The 15,954-nt window shown below is 39.0% G+C and overlaps 2 protein-coding genes across 2 annotated transcripts; one reads left to right on the forward strand and one right to left on the reverse strand.

Annotated features, from left to right (window-relative positions):
• Positions 1 to 2,124: 2,124 nt before the first annotated feature.
• Positions 2,125 to 7,233, forward strand: LOC108974101 (cilia- and flagella-associated protein 58-like; the record flags this gene model as incomplete). Its single annotated transcript, XM_018941735.1, is given in 10 exon segments — positions 2,125 to 2,362; positions 2,440 to 2,659; positions 2,728 to 2,857; positions 2,937 to 3,231; positions 3,300 to 3,628; positions 3,694 to 4,010; positions 4,810 to 4,988; positions 5,527 to 6,170; positions 6,345 to 6,483; positions 6,576 to 7,233. Coding segments are annotated over 10 exon segments (2,712 nt in total). The 3' UTR covers positions 6,876 to 7,233.
• Positions 7,234 to 8,508: 1,275 nt separating this feature from the next.
• Positions 8,509 to 13,355, reverse strand: LOC108974094 (cilia- and flagella-associated protein 58). The gene is made up of 11 exons (XM_018941727.1): positions 13,254 to 13,355; positions 12,961 to 13,180; positions 12,757 to 12,895; positions 10,981 to 11,134; positions 10,591 to 10,905; positions 10,398 to 10,531; positions 10,011 to 10,327; positions 9,546 to 9,934; positions 9,050 to 9,483; positions 8,849 to 8,987; positions 8,509 to 8,781 (listed from the first exon to the last, which is right to left on the reverse strand). Exons 1-11 carry the CDS (start codon positions 13,353 to 13,355, stop codon positions 8,509 to 8,511), a joined length of 2,616 nt encoding a protein of 871 aa, XP_018797272.1.
• Between the last annotated feature and the right edge of the window lie 2,599 nt (positions 13,356 to 15,954).

A 15,954-nucleotide genomic window follows, 5' to 3' on the forward strand; every position in this document is an offset into this window, starting at 1 on the left:
TAATAAGAAGAAGAGCAGAGCACTAAGCATTTTCCATGTCTAAATTGAAAGCTGGTGAATTGCAAAATAATTTGTTGAGAAATAATTAAATAAATAATTAAGTAATATATACTTACATTATAAATACACGCAATGTATGAGAAGYGGCATGTTTTATTTACGGGGGATGGAGGAATCAAAATTAAAGTTGAAGACAGTAAGCGTAGAAGMAGTTAAGCGGTTAAATTCACTTGTGGATTTCAAAAAATCGATKTTTTTGCATTTATATTATTATTTCGAGGATTAATACTTTTTTTTTTTTTTTTTAATAAAACACAGAAACCTCAAATATAATGGGGAATGTTTATTATCATTCGAAAGAACATTCTTAGGCATTTATTTTTTGACGATTATCTCTTTCAAATGTTGGCCWCGGCTACATCTCAGATGGTCCATCCGTTGAGTTCAATTTGTGATGAGTCGTTCTAGTATTTCGACTGGTAACTGGCGAATGAAACGCGTGATGTTTTGCCCCAAGGCCTGAATCGAAGCAGGGTACAGACCTTAGACTTTATTTATCCTCACATAAAAAAGTCTAACGATGTGATGTCACACCATCTTCGTCGCCAATAAACCAGCCCAAAACYTGAAATTATCTGCTCACAGAAGTTTTTTCTCAATAAATTCATTGATTGAAACAATGTGTGGGAAGTGACGCCATCTTGTTGAAACCAAGTGCTGCCCAGCTCCTGAGCTTCAAWTTTAAGCATCAAATAGTCGGTTATCATGGCGCGATAACGGACCCCATTGATGGTTACGTTCTCAGCGGCGTAATTTTTGAAGAAATATGGCCCGATGATCCCACGGGTCTACAAACCAGACCAACGCGTTGTTTTTTCTGGATGAAATGGTATGTCTTGAAACTCTTCAGGTTGCTCTTCGTCCCAAATGCGCTAATTTTGCTTGTTTACATACTCATTGACAGAAATGGGCCTCATCGCCGAACAAAATTTGGCTCGAAAACGTTGGGTCTCCTTGCTCATGGAGCGAAGTAATGTCGCTTGGATAGGTCRAGCGGCCTCAGTTCTTGTACAACGGTGTCGCCTCCTAAGAACTAAGCAGGAATTTTCTTCTAAAATATCAATTTCGGTTGCGACCAATCTTCGACGAGTATTACATGCCATTTTCATTGGAGCGATGAAAATATTTAGTGACTTTCCCCAGTAAAATATGTAATTGGAGTCAAAACACCATTTATAGATCGAGTAGCCGTTTGAAACAAATGTGGCCCCAGTGCAACTTCGTTCTGTACTATAGCAGGTAGAAACTGAAATACCAAACCTATTCTCTGTTTGCAATAAGTCTCCGCATGAGCGGTATGTTATTTTGTGCTATAGTGGAAGCTCCTCCAATGCCGGTGTTTTCTTTTCATTATGCATCAGTCTGCTGAGTCCTAAAAAGACTTGGCCAAGATGTCACCGCAGGCTTGATATCCTGCTGGATAGCGCGACTGCCTACAACTGAGAACCATGCATAATGGGCGTCTAAAGACCTTCCGGTAGTACTTTATATAGAGTACATTGGAGTAGATTAAGGGGACTCCATCCATCGCAGTCGGGTAGATGTTCCGGAAGGTCATCAGGTGTCAAAAAACAACCCTGCCGAACTACATTTCGCCTTTTGCTTATTTCAAAGAGTGTGTTAAGCAGGAATCCTAATTTTTAACTCGCTGCAGTCAAGAGGCTTTAAAATTGTATACCTAGGGAAGGTATTCAATACTTTATATTACATTATTCTCTCATCCATGACAACTGATTCTTGTTTCGGACTAAACCCAGGTAGATGAATTGGCCCTTTGAAATAATGGGTTTTAATAAGTAAATTTGRCTACTACTTCMACTTAAGGAATTTTGGGAATTTCCGATCGATACAAAATTGTCGAACATTCTATAAATAATCAAATGTTTAGAAACTTTTCCGAAATTCCTATCGACACGATTGACAATTTATTTTCACTCAATCAATTTTGAACGTACATATGGCAAATAAATTTATCAAACTGAAAATTTTATTTTTTAAAGCTATATACACAATTTTCAAGCAGATAAACTACCAAAACCAGATCGAGTTTATAAATTAATTTTAATTTTTTAAATATATACTGAGTACTACGAAAATAATCATTATAACTTAAAGTCCTTATTAAAAGTAAAAAAATATCGAAATGCCACCGAAAAAGGGCAAAGGTAAAGGCAAGAAGAAAAAGGAGATCGTAATGCAAATACCGGAGCCACAAATTCAGCTGTCTGAAATTTCCGTGCGTGAACGTGACTTGGATTTGCTGGAGGACTTGAATGATGACTTCTTCTCCACAGCCAATCAGGTACATAGAAACATATATACCAATAGGCGATAGGCACTAATATAACCGTATTGTGTGATCCTTATTCTATGACGCAGACCATACAAAAGCTCATGGAAGCGAGCCGCCTTTATGAAGCTTCAAAAATGAAAAAATATGTGGACATAATATTCAATTTACATCGCCATTATGCCGAAGAGGTTAAGGAGACGTCTGTGCTACGGCCGCAAGTGATACGCGCAGAGAACAAATTGCGCTTGGCYTTGGAGCTGACTGCCAACTCAGAAGAGGCAATGGAACGACTTAGAGAAGCGCTAAGTAAGTCGCTTTGCTRTTAAGAGATTTCAAGCTTGTCCATAAAACAATATACTTCTTGACCACACCAGGTAAGGCTTGGATGGAGAGCGATGCTTCATTATTGCGAGAACAGGATACACAAGAGCGCTTGCAGGAAGTTATGATTAAATGTGAAGGATTAGAGAGTAAGGAAGTAAAGAAGCAGGATGATACATCAGAGTGAGTTTCATGCTTTAGATAATAGCAAACTAGAGTATGATCTGTATATAATAACACCACATACAACCACTCTCTACAGATTTGGTCATTTGGCAAAGTATAAAAATATAATTTTACGTGAACGCGATCGCCTCAATGGCGAAGTAATTGATCTGGAGAAACGTTTGCAATTYCAAAGATACTACTCCGAATCTCTCGAGTATATTAATAAGAACAACGAGGAAAGCATGTCGAAATTAAATGCAAATTTGCGTATGCTCGAGACAGAGAAGGGCAATTTCGAAATAAAAATACGAAGTTTACAAAATAATCTTGACGATCAGAAGGAGATCAATACGCGTACAGCCTTGAAGATGGAGTCTGTAAATCGCGAAGTAAACACACATTGTCTGCATAACTTTTTTATTTCAGTCTAATAAATCATTTATAAAAACCTAATCAGTTAACCGAAACGCAAAAGAAGCTAGCGAAGAAAATAGCTGATTACGATCAGCAGAAGCACATCTTGGAGAAGCTGCGCAATGATAATGCGATCAACACCAGACAACTGCTGAAAAATGATGAAGAGATCACCGAACTACGTAAGGAGCAACGCGATAATGAAGAAATCATACGTACATTGCGTTTAGAGGATAAGGTCAAAGCTAATACGATTGGTCAATTAACCAAGAAATATAAAAAGACGCTGCAAGATCACAGCTCCATCTCATCAAAACTGTATAAATTGAATCGGTTGAATCATACACTGGGCGAGGATATCTCACGTCTAAAGTGAGTGGCCTTGAAACGAATATTTCGCATTTTCTAACGAAGTTGTTGTCTTTCTTTTTACACAGAAACCAAATTAACGCATTGGAAAAAGATCTGCTCAATTCCACTTACAAGTTCGACGAGCTACGTCGCGTTAAGGAGAATTTGCAACACGAGCGTGAAGCTTTACGCAGTGAGATCATTAAATTGAACAACCAGATAGCCGATCTTAAACACACGATCATGATGCAGACAATCAATATTGATGGCTTGCAGCTCGATATAAATAAGTTGAATGTAAAACTCGATGAAGCGCGCATAAATGTATCGAAATCTGAGAAAGAGCGCGACGAAATGGCCCAAGAGGTAGAGACATTGCACGAGCGCATCGAATATCAACAGGGTAAGTGCTTTACTTTAGTGATAAAAAAAAATATAAAGTATCAGGATAGAGAATTTCCAAAATAGAAACATATGTCGACAACCAGTAACCAATATCGATTATTAGCAACAGTAACATATATCGGTAAAGATAAACCAAGGTCGATATATTTTTTTAATATTTGCAGTAGCAATAGTAATATTTATCGATAACCATCAGACAATATCGATAATTAAAAAAAAAAAGTATCGGTAGTGATACTAACTTATATGTAGATAACCAGAAACTTAGAAACTTTTGAAAAATTTTCGAAAGCAAAAGTAAAATATATAGATAACCAGAAGCCTATATCGATACGTTTTTTTTTAATAGTAGCGATAGTAACATTTATCAATAACCAGAAACAAAGATCGATACTTTTTTAAAAATCTCGATAACCAGTAACCCATATCGATAAATTAAAAAAATCGATAACCATTAAACAAAAACCAATATCGATAATTTTTTTAAAGATTCTCGATAGCAATAGTAACATATCGACAACCAAATACTAAGATCGATCTTTTTTTAGAAGTTTTTGATAGCAATATTAACATATATCGATAACCAGAAACCAAGATTGGGAAATTGTTTAAAAGTTTTTGGTAGCAATGGTAACAATAGAAGAGTGTGACGAAGCTAATGTCAAAAAAAGTTTTGAAATTGTAGAATCAAAACACAAAATTATAGGAATGAGTCAATGGAAATTAGTAGTCCATCATTTTTAATGGCGATTTTTAACTGTTCTTTTAGTATATTACTAACAAAAATTTCAATTTAGAACAAATTCAACTTAAATCGAATCAAGTTACGGATCTGAGTGAAAAACTACAGCAGAAGCACGTCTCCTTGATCAACGTCAAAAAACAATTGGAAGTGGCGCACTCAGAGAAAATGATACTCAGACGAAATTTGGAAACATGCACACAGGAGCGTGATAATTTTCGCATTCTACAAACGGTAAGTGAACAATTTAGAAATTGAAAGAAAGAAAGAGCAATGTTTTTCCTACTTACTTTTGATCCACTAATATTCGGACTACTAAAATATGACATGATAGTTAACTAGATTCATTCTTTCTTTGAACAACTGAGTGATTTTGAATTTTTAGAGATCCTTACAGTCATTTTATACACAACACTTATGGCGCACTAAGGTTCAGGAAAACTGGGTATATGAAGGGGTCCAAACAAGGGCACGCCGAAATTACGCTTGTGCCGAAGTACAGACACCATACAGTAGGTACAGACGGTGAGGTGTGCCATCTGTTGAGCCACACAAATTCTACTCCACTTTCCAGCCTTTGCAATACTGAGGTTGAAACACCTCAACAGTTTCGAAGAACTAGATAATATATTTGTGGCAGGCTCAAAGCACTGTGCCAATTTGGACCGGCGTTTTAATCTGTCTAAATCAGGTCCCTGTTGAGATCGACCTCTTAACCTAACCCAACCCAAGCGTGACAATGATCAAAACTTATTACTACTAAATCTTCCAGAAAACCAATCATCAAACTCAACAACTCACTGCCGAAATTATGTCGAATCAAAACAAGATCTCCAATCTCAATCTGCAAATAGAGCGTTTGAACAACGATAAAAARGAACTGCAGAGTGAGTTGAAAAACAAAGAGAATCTCTTGGCGAGCGTACGTCGAGATTTGCGTGAAATGAAAACGAAGAACGAAAATCTACACAAGACCATACACGACGATGAGCTGAAGTTCATGAAAATGTCAAATGATCTCGATGAGACGCGCAAAGAGAAGAATCTGATTGGTCTACAGATGGTGCGACGCAACGATGAGATTGTCGTGCTACGTGATAAACTCAACAATACGCAAACAGCGCTGGATCAAGGTCAGACACAGTACAATCAGCGCGTCGAAGATATACGCCTGTTGAAAATGGAAATAACTAATTTGCAAACGGAGCGTGACTGCTTGACGCGCGCCATTCGAAGCACAGCGGATATGCGTGAAGAGATTATAAGATTGCAGCGCTCTTTGAATCAGGAGCGCATTAAAGTACGTTCGTTGACAGAGGATGCGAAGACGCCGACTGGTGTGCATCGTTGGCGCATACTYAAAGGCGAAGATCCAAATCGTTATCAGTTGCTGGAGAAGGTGCAAATGTTGCAAAGGTGAGTGAGGAGTGGTGAAAAAGGAGATAATAGGGCGTAAACAGAGATCCTTTCTTCCTCCATATACCACCAATGAGGTTAAGCTTCACTAAGTAGTACTTGAGTATAAACAGATTTTCATTTCAAAGTAGCTCCGAGAAGCTCTGACTAACATTGTAAAATGTTATATTTCAGACGTAACCTCAAACAAGAGATACAAAAAGAGAAGTTGCAGCAGAAGCTAGAAGAGTCCCATCGTGTCTGTGATACGCTGAAGCGAGTTGTGGAGAATCTACCAACAACAGATGTTAAACAAAAGCTTGTGGTAACGCAGGTGAGCTTTCATCAACATCAAGAGGAAAGAAGACACAAAATAGTAATCCCTGTCTGCTTCTCTTCATTCGTTTTTATTTTCACTTCTCTTAGCGCATAAATCGCTCACAATTGAAAAAGTTGAAAGCACTGAGCGCCGAGCTCTCGATCAATCAAATTGAGATGAAAGCACGCGAATGCATCATTGACGAGTTCAAAGAGACGCTGAAGAAAACGAAGCAGCAACAAAACTGTGAAGAAGAAACCGTTACACAACCCACACAATCCGCCATTTCGAGTGCCGTAGTGCCATACGCCTACTCCAGCCAGGATAATTATATGGATTGTATATTTATTGAGACCAGCGATCCGAGTCAAGACATGCAGGAGCTCAAGACTGGTTTGACTGTTTAAAAAAGATGCCGAGTCCACCACCTTTTATATTTTTAAGTAGAAATTTTATTTCTTTATGTGGTAAGCCGAGGTAGGGTTAGATACTTATTTGGTAGACGCATTTCTAAAAGCAAAATCCTAAMAAAACATATGAAAAATTTACACAGGAAATGCTGTGATTTGGTTGAAGAGTTTTTTGGAAATTATATAAACATTTGTATTGATACTGGGGCGTTGAAATCATCGTATACGTATAGTATTTTCGACTTCCCAGTATCAGTTCGATTTGTTTACAAGTTTCGGAGAGCTTTTTGAACCAGAATTTCCAAAGTACCGATGTTGAAATATACATAAAGCTTACTTAAAGCAACCATCTAAACTGAGTTTATGTAGTCGACTGAGTTATGAAACCTTAAAAATTCTTGAACCGTTTCAGTGAGGTCTCTACTCTTAGCTTTCAAGTGGATCTCAGAGATTGCGAGAAGTAATATATCGCAATAATTGGAAGCTAGAATTGCTTTCGAGCAATAGTAGATATCTTGATGTAAGAGAACTTTTTAGTTATTTTGGCGAACTCTTTATCACTTTTTCATAGTGGCTTGCCGTCGGTTGTTAAGGTAATTACTCTTACTCAATCAGTCTTTCCTCCTTCTTACTAACTGCTATCTAAGGAAGCGCATTCCGAGGGATTATCTATCGGGAGCAATTATTATAAAGACAAGTTAGTTTATGCCTGCATACTATCATGTCATGACTTGAGTGAATAGGGTTAAGGATTTTCCTGCTTAAGCTTTCCTTGATATTGAGGGAGCTTTCAACAACGTCTCGAGTCAAAAATCAAACACCACATTCCCAGTATTCTTCTGGGCGATTGCCTATTCCTATTCTATTCCTGAGTACGAATCGACGTGAGTTTCTCATCGTTGTAAATAATAAAGGCAGTGGGAAATGGTTTCGCTATCAACCCAAGTAAAACCGAGATGGGTTTATTTACTRGAAGTAATAACCCGACGGATACAGTGAAATTTCTATAGCTCWTCCTGGATAGGAAGCTCTTAAGCRCGAAGAGRGAGCAAAMAAGAACACGTWTCTGAACATTCGRATATYCTCACACACTTTGACTTCATATCGGATCATTTAGCCACCRWGCTTCCTTACGGATGGGTTAAAGCTTGGGAGAAGTTTGGTGGAAAGGTTTACTGTCAGGAGCTCTCTATCAACTCCATGTTCAGACTTCCTGATTATTGCAGTGTTGGAGCCTAACAGCAGATCTACTGCTCCGGCGTGCAGCCTCTTACAGAGAGGTGACCATTCACAACTTATTAACAGTGCCTTGATGGTTGGTCGGGGAGTGCTCAATCTCGCTATCATCGAGCCAGCCATCTTATAATCTCAGCTTTGAACCCTCAAGAAATATGAGATATACTTTAAAAGCACTGGGCACTTAGTTCATACAAAAGCTTATACTATAAATCGCAAAGTTTCAAACGAGATTCATGTATTGTGTTCCAGCCGCCATGGCCATCTCTACTTTGAACAGTGAAAATAATACAGGCCTTCACTTATTTTGTTGGTTCTGARCATTAGAAAAATGAGAAACCCTATTAATTATGTTATATTTCAAAAATGTTTCTCAACTGATCTATTCGTCCGCTCAAACTCCTTTGATCAGTTTAAAGCCAGCACCGAGCGTGCGTTGCATTGTTGGCGGTGCCGAGAAGCATTGTGCTTGCATTTGTACGAGAAGTTGATGTTCCTCCAACAGCTTTTGTTTCTGTCTACGTTCTTGATTAAGTTGCGATTTGGCATCGGTGAGACGTAGCTTGAGCTCATCTAACTTTTGTGTATTATTCTTCTCATCCAGATCTTTAACATGCAGCTCGGCCATGAGCGCTTTCAGCTTGCGTTCTTTGCTGGACAAAGTAGACTGAAAGTATATTTGAATTTCTTAATAACTCACAAACTAAGAGATGCTGCTTCGAAATTGGTCTCACCCTAACATTGTTCAGCTCAGCGCGTACTTTGTGACTCGGCAGTTTGAGCATGAACTCTTTCAGCGCCTCATATAGACGCTGTGATTCCTCAAGTGCTTGCTCTTGCTGCAGCGCAGACACGTTTTGTTGTAGAATCTGCCTGAAATTTGAGTAAATTTTATTGTTTCGGAAACCATATGTCTTAATAATCTCTTTTTATACTTTCTCAATGCTTGTATTTTAAATATGAGATCCATCTTTTCCGGATCACGTCCCTTAAGACTGCGCCAACGATGTACATTCATTGGCGTCATCATCTCTTCCTGCATGGCACGCGCCTTGATTCGTTCCTGATTGAGCAGCCTGTGCATTTGTAGTAGCTCCTGCCGCAAATCTGCCGAATTCTCGCGATCTTTGCGCAAGACATTACGTTCGGTACGCATATTCTTGATCTCTACTCGCATCAGTCGTATATCCTCTTGGCACTGTGCGTAATGTTTTTCCGACTGATCGTAAGCTATTTGCAGGGTTTGCAGTTGATCCTTTAATTGTACACTCTCTTCATTGCATTTCGTTAGCGTCGCAGAGACGGTATTCTTTTCGTCTCTCAGGTGTTCGACTTCACGTTTGAGCTGTGATAGCTTCTGGTTATCTTCCTAAAATGATGAATGATTTGCGATCCTTTTGATCAAGTTGAGTGGGTTATCAGTAAACTAACCTGTAGCGATTTCGAGTACTTGTCGCATTCTTTCTTACGTTCCTGGAGTTCACAGCGTGTATGTTGATGCCCAAGCTGTGCATAACGTACCTCGGACTTTAGCAATCGACGCTCTTTTTCGAGTTTGTCGATTTGTAGCTGCAGTCGTCCGATATCGGCATCACGTAGTGTGACTTTGTTCTTGTAGTTCTCGATGATTTCTTGAAGTTTGGCGATTTGCTTTTCTAGTTTGGTATGTTTATCATCGGAGGCTTGTAGATTTCGAGCGAAGCTATTTTTCTCATTTAATAAGGCGTCGTGCWGACGTTGTAGATTACTAGCTTTCTGTTCGAGGTCGCTTATAGTGCGCTTGAGCTCGATCTCGTAGTTTTCTTTGAGTTGTATTTCATCTGTGTGTGAGTGCAATGGGAAATCGGCGGTTTTTATAGCAGGTTTACTAAGTATTCATTAATATTAGATACTCACTTTGCAGCGCATCGATTTTATCCACCAAATGTTGTATATCATCCACTTTCTTCGTTTGCTCTTTCTTCAATTTCGTATAGTCGTCTTGCAGTTTCTTCTGACGCACTTCCATGGCATGTAAGGTTTCTTTAAGCGACTTTATTTCGTGCTGTGATTCTTGGAACTGTTCATCTGTTTGTTCGGCCATCTGATGTTCTGCGAATAAGTCACTCCTCAGGCTGTCTCTTTCCTTGGTAAGATGTTCATTGTTCTTCTCGAATTGATGTACAATTCGTCGCATTGATTCCAATTCCTTATCCTGTGTGCTCAGCTGATTTCTAAAGCGCGCCCCCCAAAAACAAAGCAACACTATGAATACTTCCAGGCTTGTAATATTTTCTCACTTACTTTAAGCGCACATTCTCCTCCTCAGCCTTGACGCGTGCATCATTTAGMGCGACGAATTTCCGTGTTGTATTCTCTTCGGTTTTGAGCAGCTTTGCGTTCTCGCGCTTCAGCTTGATAATTTCATCTTCGCGTAACTACAAAAAATACGCCTTTTTATTAGCTAAATTCTCATCAAACACATTCTTCTACTCACCTTCAGCAGACTGATGCGTTGTGCTAAAGCTCGCTTGTTCTCGTCGCGGTCCTGTGTCGTATATTCGAGTTCGACTATGGCTTTTGCCAATTTGTTGCTGACRGTGTTGTGTTGCGTCTGCAGATGGTCCAGATTAGTCTTCAGTGAGAGTATTTGTAGATTTTGTCGCACTTTCATCTTGGTTAACTGTGCATTGTGTACTTGGATTTGTAGGATTTTCTCTTTGGCTTTGGTTTCTTCAGTGCGTGTCTGCGCAAGTTCTTTTTCTAGCGCGTCCAAGCGTTTGCGGTTRTTGTAGGACTCGTTGGATGTTTCCTAGAAATAGTTGTGATTTTAGAGTTTTATGTAATGCCCTAGAATGTCTTGTTTAAGACAATTGTATAACTTTACATCCAGCAATTTGACCATGGCTTTATTCTTTTCCTCCAGCGTTTGTGTCATGGCTTCCACTTCGGCAGTGTAGAGTCGCTGTATTTGTAGACGTTTATTGAGATCACGGATCTCATTATTGAGTTTATCCCGTTCCTTCTGTTCATCGCGTTTACTGGAGAGTAAAAAGAKAAATGTTTAAAATAAAGTATTGTTATATCATGTCTAATAATAAGAATTTTTGAAATAACTAATTGCTAGTTGCTTTTGATGGTAAATTCGTGATAACACTTTCCTAGAAACCCTTCTCTTCATTGGCAAAAAACTGGGACAGGCGGTTTTACCAAGCATCACTTAAGGCGGATTCTTTTACCAAAAGAATCTTTTGCCAGTGACAGGAACTGAATGTAATCATTGAAGTCCGGAATACAGGGTGGATGCATAGGAATCTTCCAAACAACCTTCCAAAGCATCTGGCGAGTCACTATTGATGTGTGTGGCCTGGCGTTGTCCTGATGGAACACAATAACTCGCCTATTGGCCAAAGCTGAAAATTTCTCGGCTTTCCTTTCTTCAAACAGTCTAATTGCTATAGGTTCGAATCAAGATCTGCACACACATAGCAACTCATTAAAGACCGTCAATCAAAGCTTGGCTACCATTTTTATCCGTTCATCTCGCTGCGACCAAGACCGTTTTCTCTTGATGTCCACATAACACTTTTCAACACCAGTAACCACCCGCTTCGGAAATGGATTGATTTTGTTGCAAATCAGTGACCATTCTCAGATCGAAATTCCTATCATGTTCTCTTTTCGCGTTAGCTCGTGTGACATCCATACGAACATTTTTCTTCTTTATTATCATAGACATTGTTTAGCCGAGTGTAACCAGGTTCATCTCCACCAAGGCTTTCCCACAGAGTGAATATCTTCCTTTTCCTCTGCTTCCCCGGGCGGGTACAGCAYCGAGTACTCCCAGAGYTTGAATGTTTTCATCCATTCGGACGACCTAGCCAGCGCAGCCGCTGTGTCTTAATTYGRCTGCATGCCRTTGAAAATSCACAAAAGACCTTCGCAGAACCTTGCTCTCGAAAACTCGTAACACCGACTCATCAGTTGTGGTCGTCGTCCATGCCTCTGCACCATATAAAAGGTTAGGGATGATGATTAAGTGGTAAAATTTGGTCTTTGTTTGTCGAGAGAAGCATTGCGTACAGATTTTTGTGTAAATTGTAGCTCCTGGGCTCTTGGCTCTAAACAGTGCTTACATGACAGTCGGATTCGGCAATTTCCATTATTTTATCGTTATTTTCGGCAATTGGCCAGCCAAAGCACTTTCGATTCAAACTTRCTGGAGCTGAGTTCGTCAAAGCCAAAACAAGACCTTGGCTGTTACAACATCCTGTTCATAAATACTATATAGGTTATTAAAGTCATTTGTTGGACAAATAATGACTATTTACTAGATAGATCCTCTATAGTACTGGTATTAAGCATATGGCCCTAAAGCTCGCTAGCTTGAACAAGAGATCTCGAATTACTTGAGTTAATGATTTTGCGTCTCTGATTAAATTAACTAGAATCCTATTGAGGGTTTGTAAGTGATCCGCTGATAGATTAATGCCACTTTGGTCGATGCAATTTTTAAGCAGGAATATTGGATGCCTTTGTGTGGTGGTTTATACCCCCTGTCAGTTTTTTGAACTTCGTGAAGTTAAAAGGGACTTAAGGCTTAGGATTCGTGCTAAATCACGTTCTGCGTTCTGTTAATAAGGACTTCTTAATTTAATCTCACCTCTGCAGTCCAGAGCGCTTATCGCTTAAATGTTCCACCATTTGCTCCAGCGAACTTACTTTTTCTCTCATCTTCAGCATTTCATCCTGTGCGGCTTGCTCACGTGATTGTGCGGCGTCCTTTTGCATCCACGCACTTTCTGCTTACACAATAAACATGAATTCCCAATAAATCTTTGAAATATTCAACATTTCATTCACTCACCGATAACGGTTCGCAACTCGGCGATCGTAGCCTGATCCATTCGACTCAACTTATTCACATGCTCGAGTCGGTCTTTCAAGCGTTTTATTTCTTCGTCGAGCTCTTGACCGTGTAACTGCTCCATATGCCAGTCGGACTTGTAGCGATTGGAGCAAATTACCATGCGCTGCACATTATCGGCGTTATCGTGGGTATCCTTTTGGCGCAGCGCTTTGGTTATCTAATGAGAATTATTGAACAAAATATATACAGAATATAAATACTCTTCTTTTCTTTCTTAAAAATGGCGTTACCTCTGGCACTTTGTCCATTAAGTTTGTATAGAAATCATCATCGAAATCTTCCGGCACCAAAGGCTCGTCATCCGAACCGGAAGCTCTGGAACCTGCACTCATTTTTGTGATTTTAGCAAGGTTTATTTAATTTTGAGAAGATTTTTGGTGCAGCAATTCGCTTTGCAGGCTTCTTTTTCATGCACTTAATTTCTAACAAAATGTTTATTGACTAAATAGCGGTATTTTCGGCTGTTGCCAATGCCGGTATTATTGCTTGCTTGTTGCTCTTGGCCATGGCATGCTATGGCAACTGGTTATTCGTTTCGCTGTTGTTTTTGTTGTTCCAGACAATAAGAAAATTGTTACAAGGAAGTGTTACACATTTCTTCATATACTTGTTTACATAAAGCTTTTTCTCACAGGCGTCATTCAAGCGAGTATAACTCTCTTCGTACGCAAGTATGCCAGGGTTGTTTGAAAAGTCGCTGAATTTTATACTCTCGCAGCATGTTGTAAAAGATATTATAATAGTTTTGTTCACTTAACGGTTGTTTGTTGAAACTAAAACTAATCGAGATATATGCAAATATATAGCGGGTGATCCAAGTAGACCTACTTTTCTCAGTAACATTTTTTTTTGACAGATCTCGCATGGGTCGTGTTAATCATTCAGTGGATGACTATTTCCTTTTTGCCTTCTAGCGTGCAGTTGTGGCAAATATTGTTATTGGGCAGGCCCATTTTTGGCGAATGTTGTCCAAACGGCCAGTGCCCTGTTATAGGTGTTGTAAGCCCGAAAATACTATTCCTCGACCTAGGCAGTTGTTTATTGATTTCCATCTGTGCTGTGCTATTTATTAATAGTGAGTATACAGATCTGTTTCAGATCATCTAAACCCAATTTAAGGAAAGGTGGAGTTGACTACCCAGTGGGTTTAGAGCCTTTCTGCTAACTACGCTGGAATTAATTAGTGTTAATTAGACAACGCCAGCAGTGCTGCTTGGCTTTTTGTATCTCGCAATTATTCAATAGAATACCACAGGTACTCTCTATATCTGGGACTTTGGCTTGGAAGATTCTAGCTGAGCACTCTATAGTCCATTTTTGACCCGTCGGTATAGATAGTGACTGCCTCATTCTCTTCTGCGAAAGCTCTTCYCTACTCACGTCTACAGGGTATCCGGACCTGACATTTTCGCATTTGTAGATATGYTAGGCTATATCCCCTACCAGGGTTTCCAGAAGTTCCTCTAGATATYCTTCAGCAGAGGAAGTCCATACTCCACCCTCGTCTTTAAATAATATATTTTTTGATGTGTTCTGTAGACACTATCTTATTCAGTCTAGCTGATTCTTTGCTGCCTTCTATGTGCAGAACGATTGTCAAGAGTTTGGCTTTGTTTTCCTAACAGCTTTTTGTAGTTATTTATTCAAGATTTCTTTAAACGGATACCTGATTTTGGTCATATGTATAACTCTCATTAAAGACCTCTCTAAGTTGGGTCSTTAAGCTTTTAAGGTCACCGTTCGACCAAGGAGTGTACTTCCTCTCTTTGAAGACGGTTAACGATGTAGATTGAGTGAAGGGGGTGGTTAAGACCTTTTCTTATCTCTGGCCTGTTTACTTTTCGAATAATCGGCAAATAAAGGTTAACCAGATAGTCGAAAATGAGGATTTTATCGAATAGCCGACGACTTACGACTATCCGCACACTGCAAAGYAAATATTATTATTCGAATAATACGGTTAATTTGGTTAGTCGTTTAGTCGAATACCATAAGCTCTACCTGCGATATACTTTGTTCGACTAAATTTTCGCGTTCTATTTTAATGGAAAGTTAGTCAGATATGAGATAGCATGGTTTGCTCAAGGTTCGATAATGGATAACTACGAATTACAGGTTGCTATTCAAAAACTCTCTGTCTTATCGAACTATCCTCGTCCTAAAACATACATGTATATATATATATGAGCAGTTGTATGCAGTTCGCTGGGGCTGCAACAAATTGCTACAACAACAAGTGGAAAGCCGTGTGCTTGTTTTGTTGTAAGATTTTCTTTATTTTGCTTTGTCGTTTCGATATTTTGTTTATATTTTTACTKGACTCCCCACTATTTGGGCGCATGCCTGGTAAATTGTGTTCCTGTAATGCCAACTATGAGATAATGTCGTTTATTATTGACGCGCTTGAGTGACTGGTTGAGTTTAATTTCAACAGCCAAACATAAATTTGTCATTTTGCAATTGCTTCAAACACACACATCTATATACTCTCTCATATATATAATTTCAAATGAATACGCGGTCAAATAAGCTAGTCTACAACAATAAAAGCAAAATATAATGAATAGTAGGTATGTATGCATGTGTGTTTGTATGTCACATTATCTTTTGCACCAATTAACTTATTGGCATACTCCACATAGTCGCAACTCTTGTCTTCCCCACACTAACACATATGCATATATACCATTATGGGAGGAAATTGTTGTTTTTGCGTATTCAAGTAGCTCTATTTGTTGTTTGCGTCACTGTATCCCTACCGTAAAGGCAAATATGACTCCCACGAACTCACTTCCGCCTCAGATGTGTCTGTGGCAAATATTTTATTTTGTAAGTGTTATGGTTCCCAAGCATTTTTTTTTGACAGTTAATTCGTATTCATCATTGTGCTTTCGCAAACAGTATGTTTCTGGTACTTTTTTATGATGGATT

Source organism: Bactrocera latifrons, unplaced genomic scaffold (assembly GCF_001853355.1).
Source record: "Bactrocera latifrons isolate USDA-ARS-PBARC rearing strain unplaced genomic scaffold, ASM185335v1 scaffold_53, whole genome shotgun sequence".
Lineage (NCBI taxonomy): Eukaryota > Metazoa > Arthropoda > Insecta > Diptera > Tephritidae > Bactrocera > Bactrocera latifrons.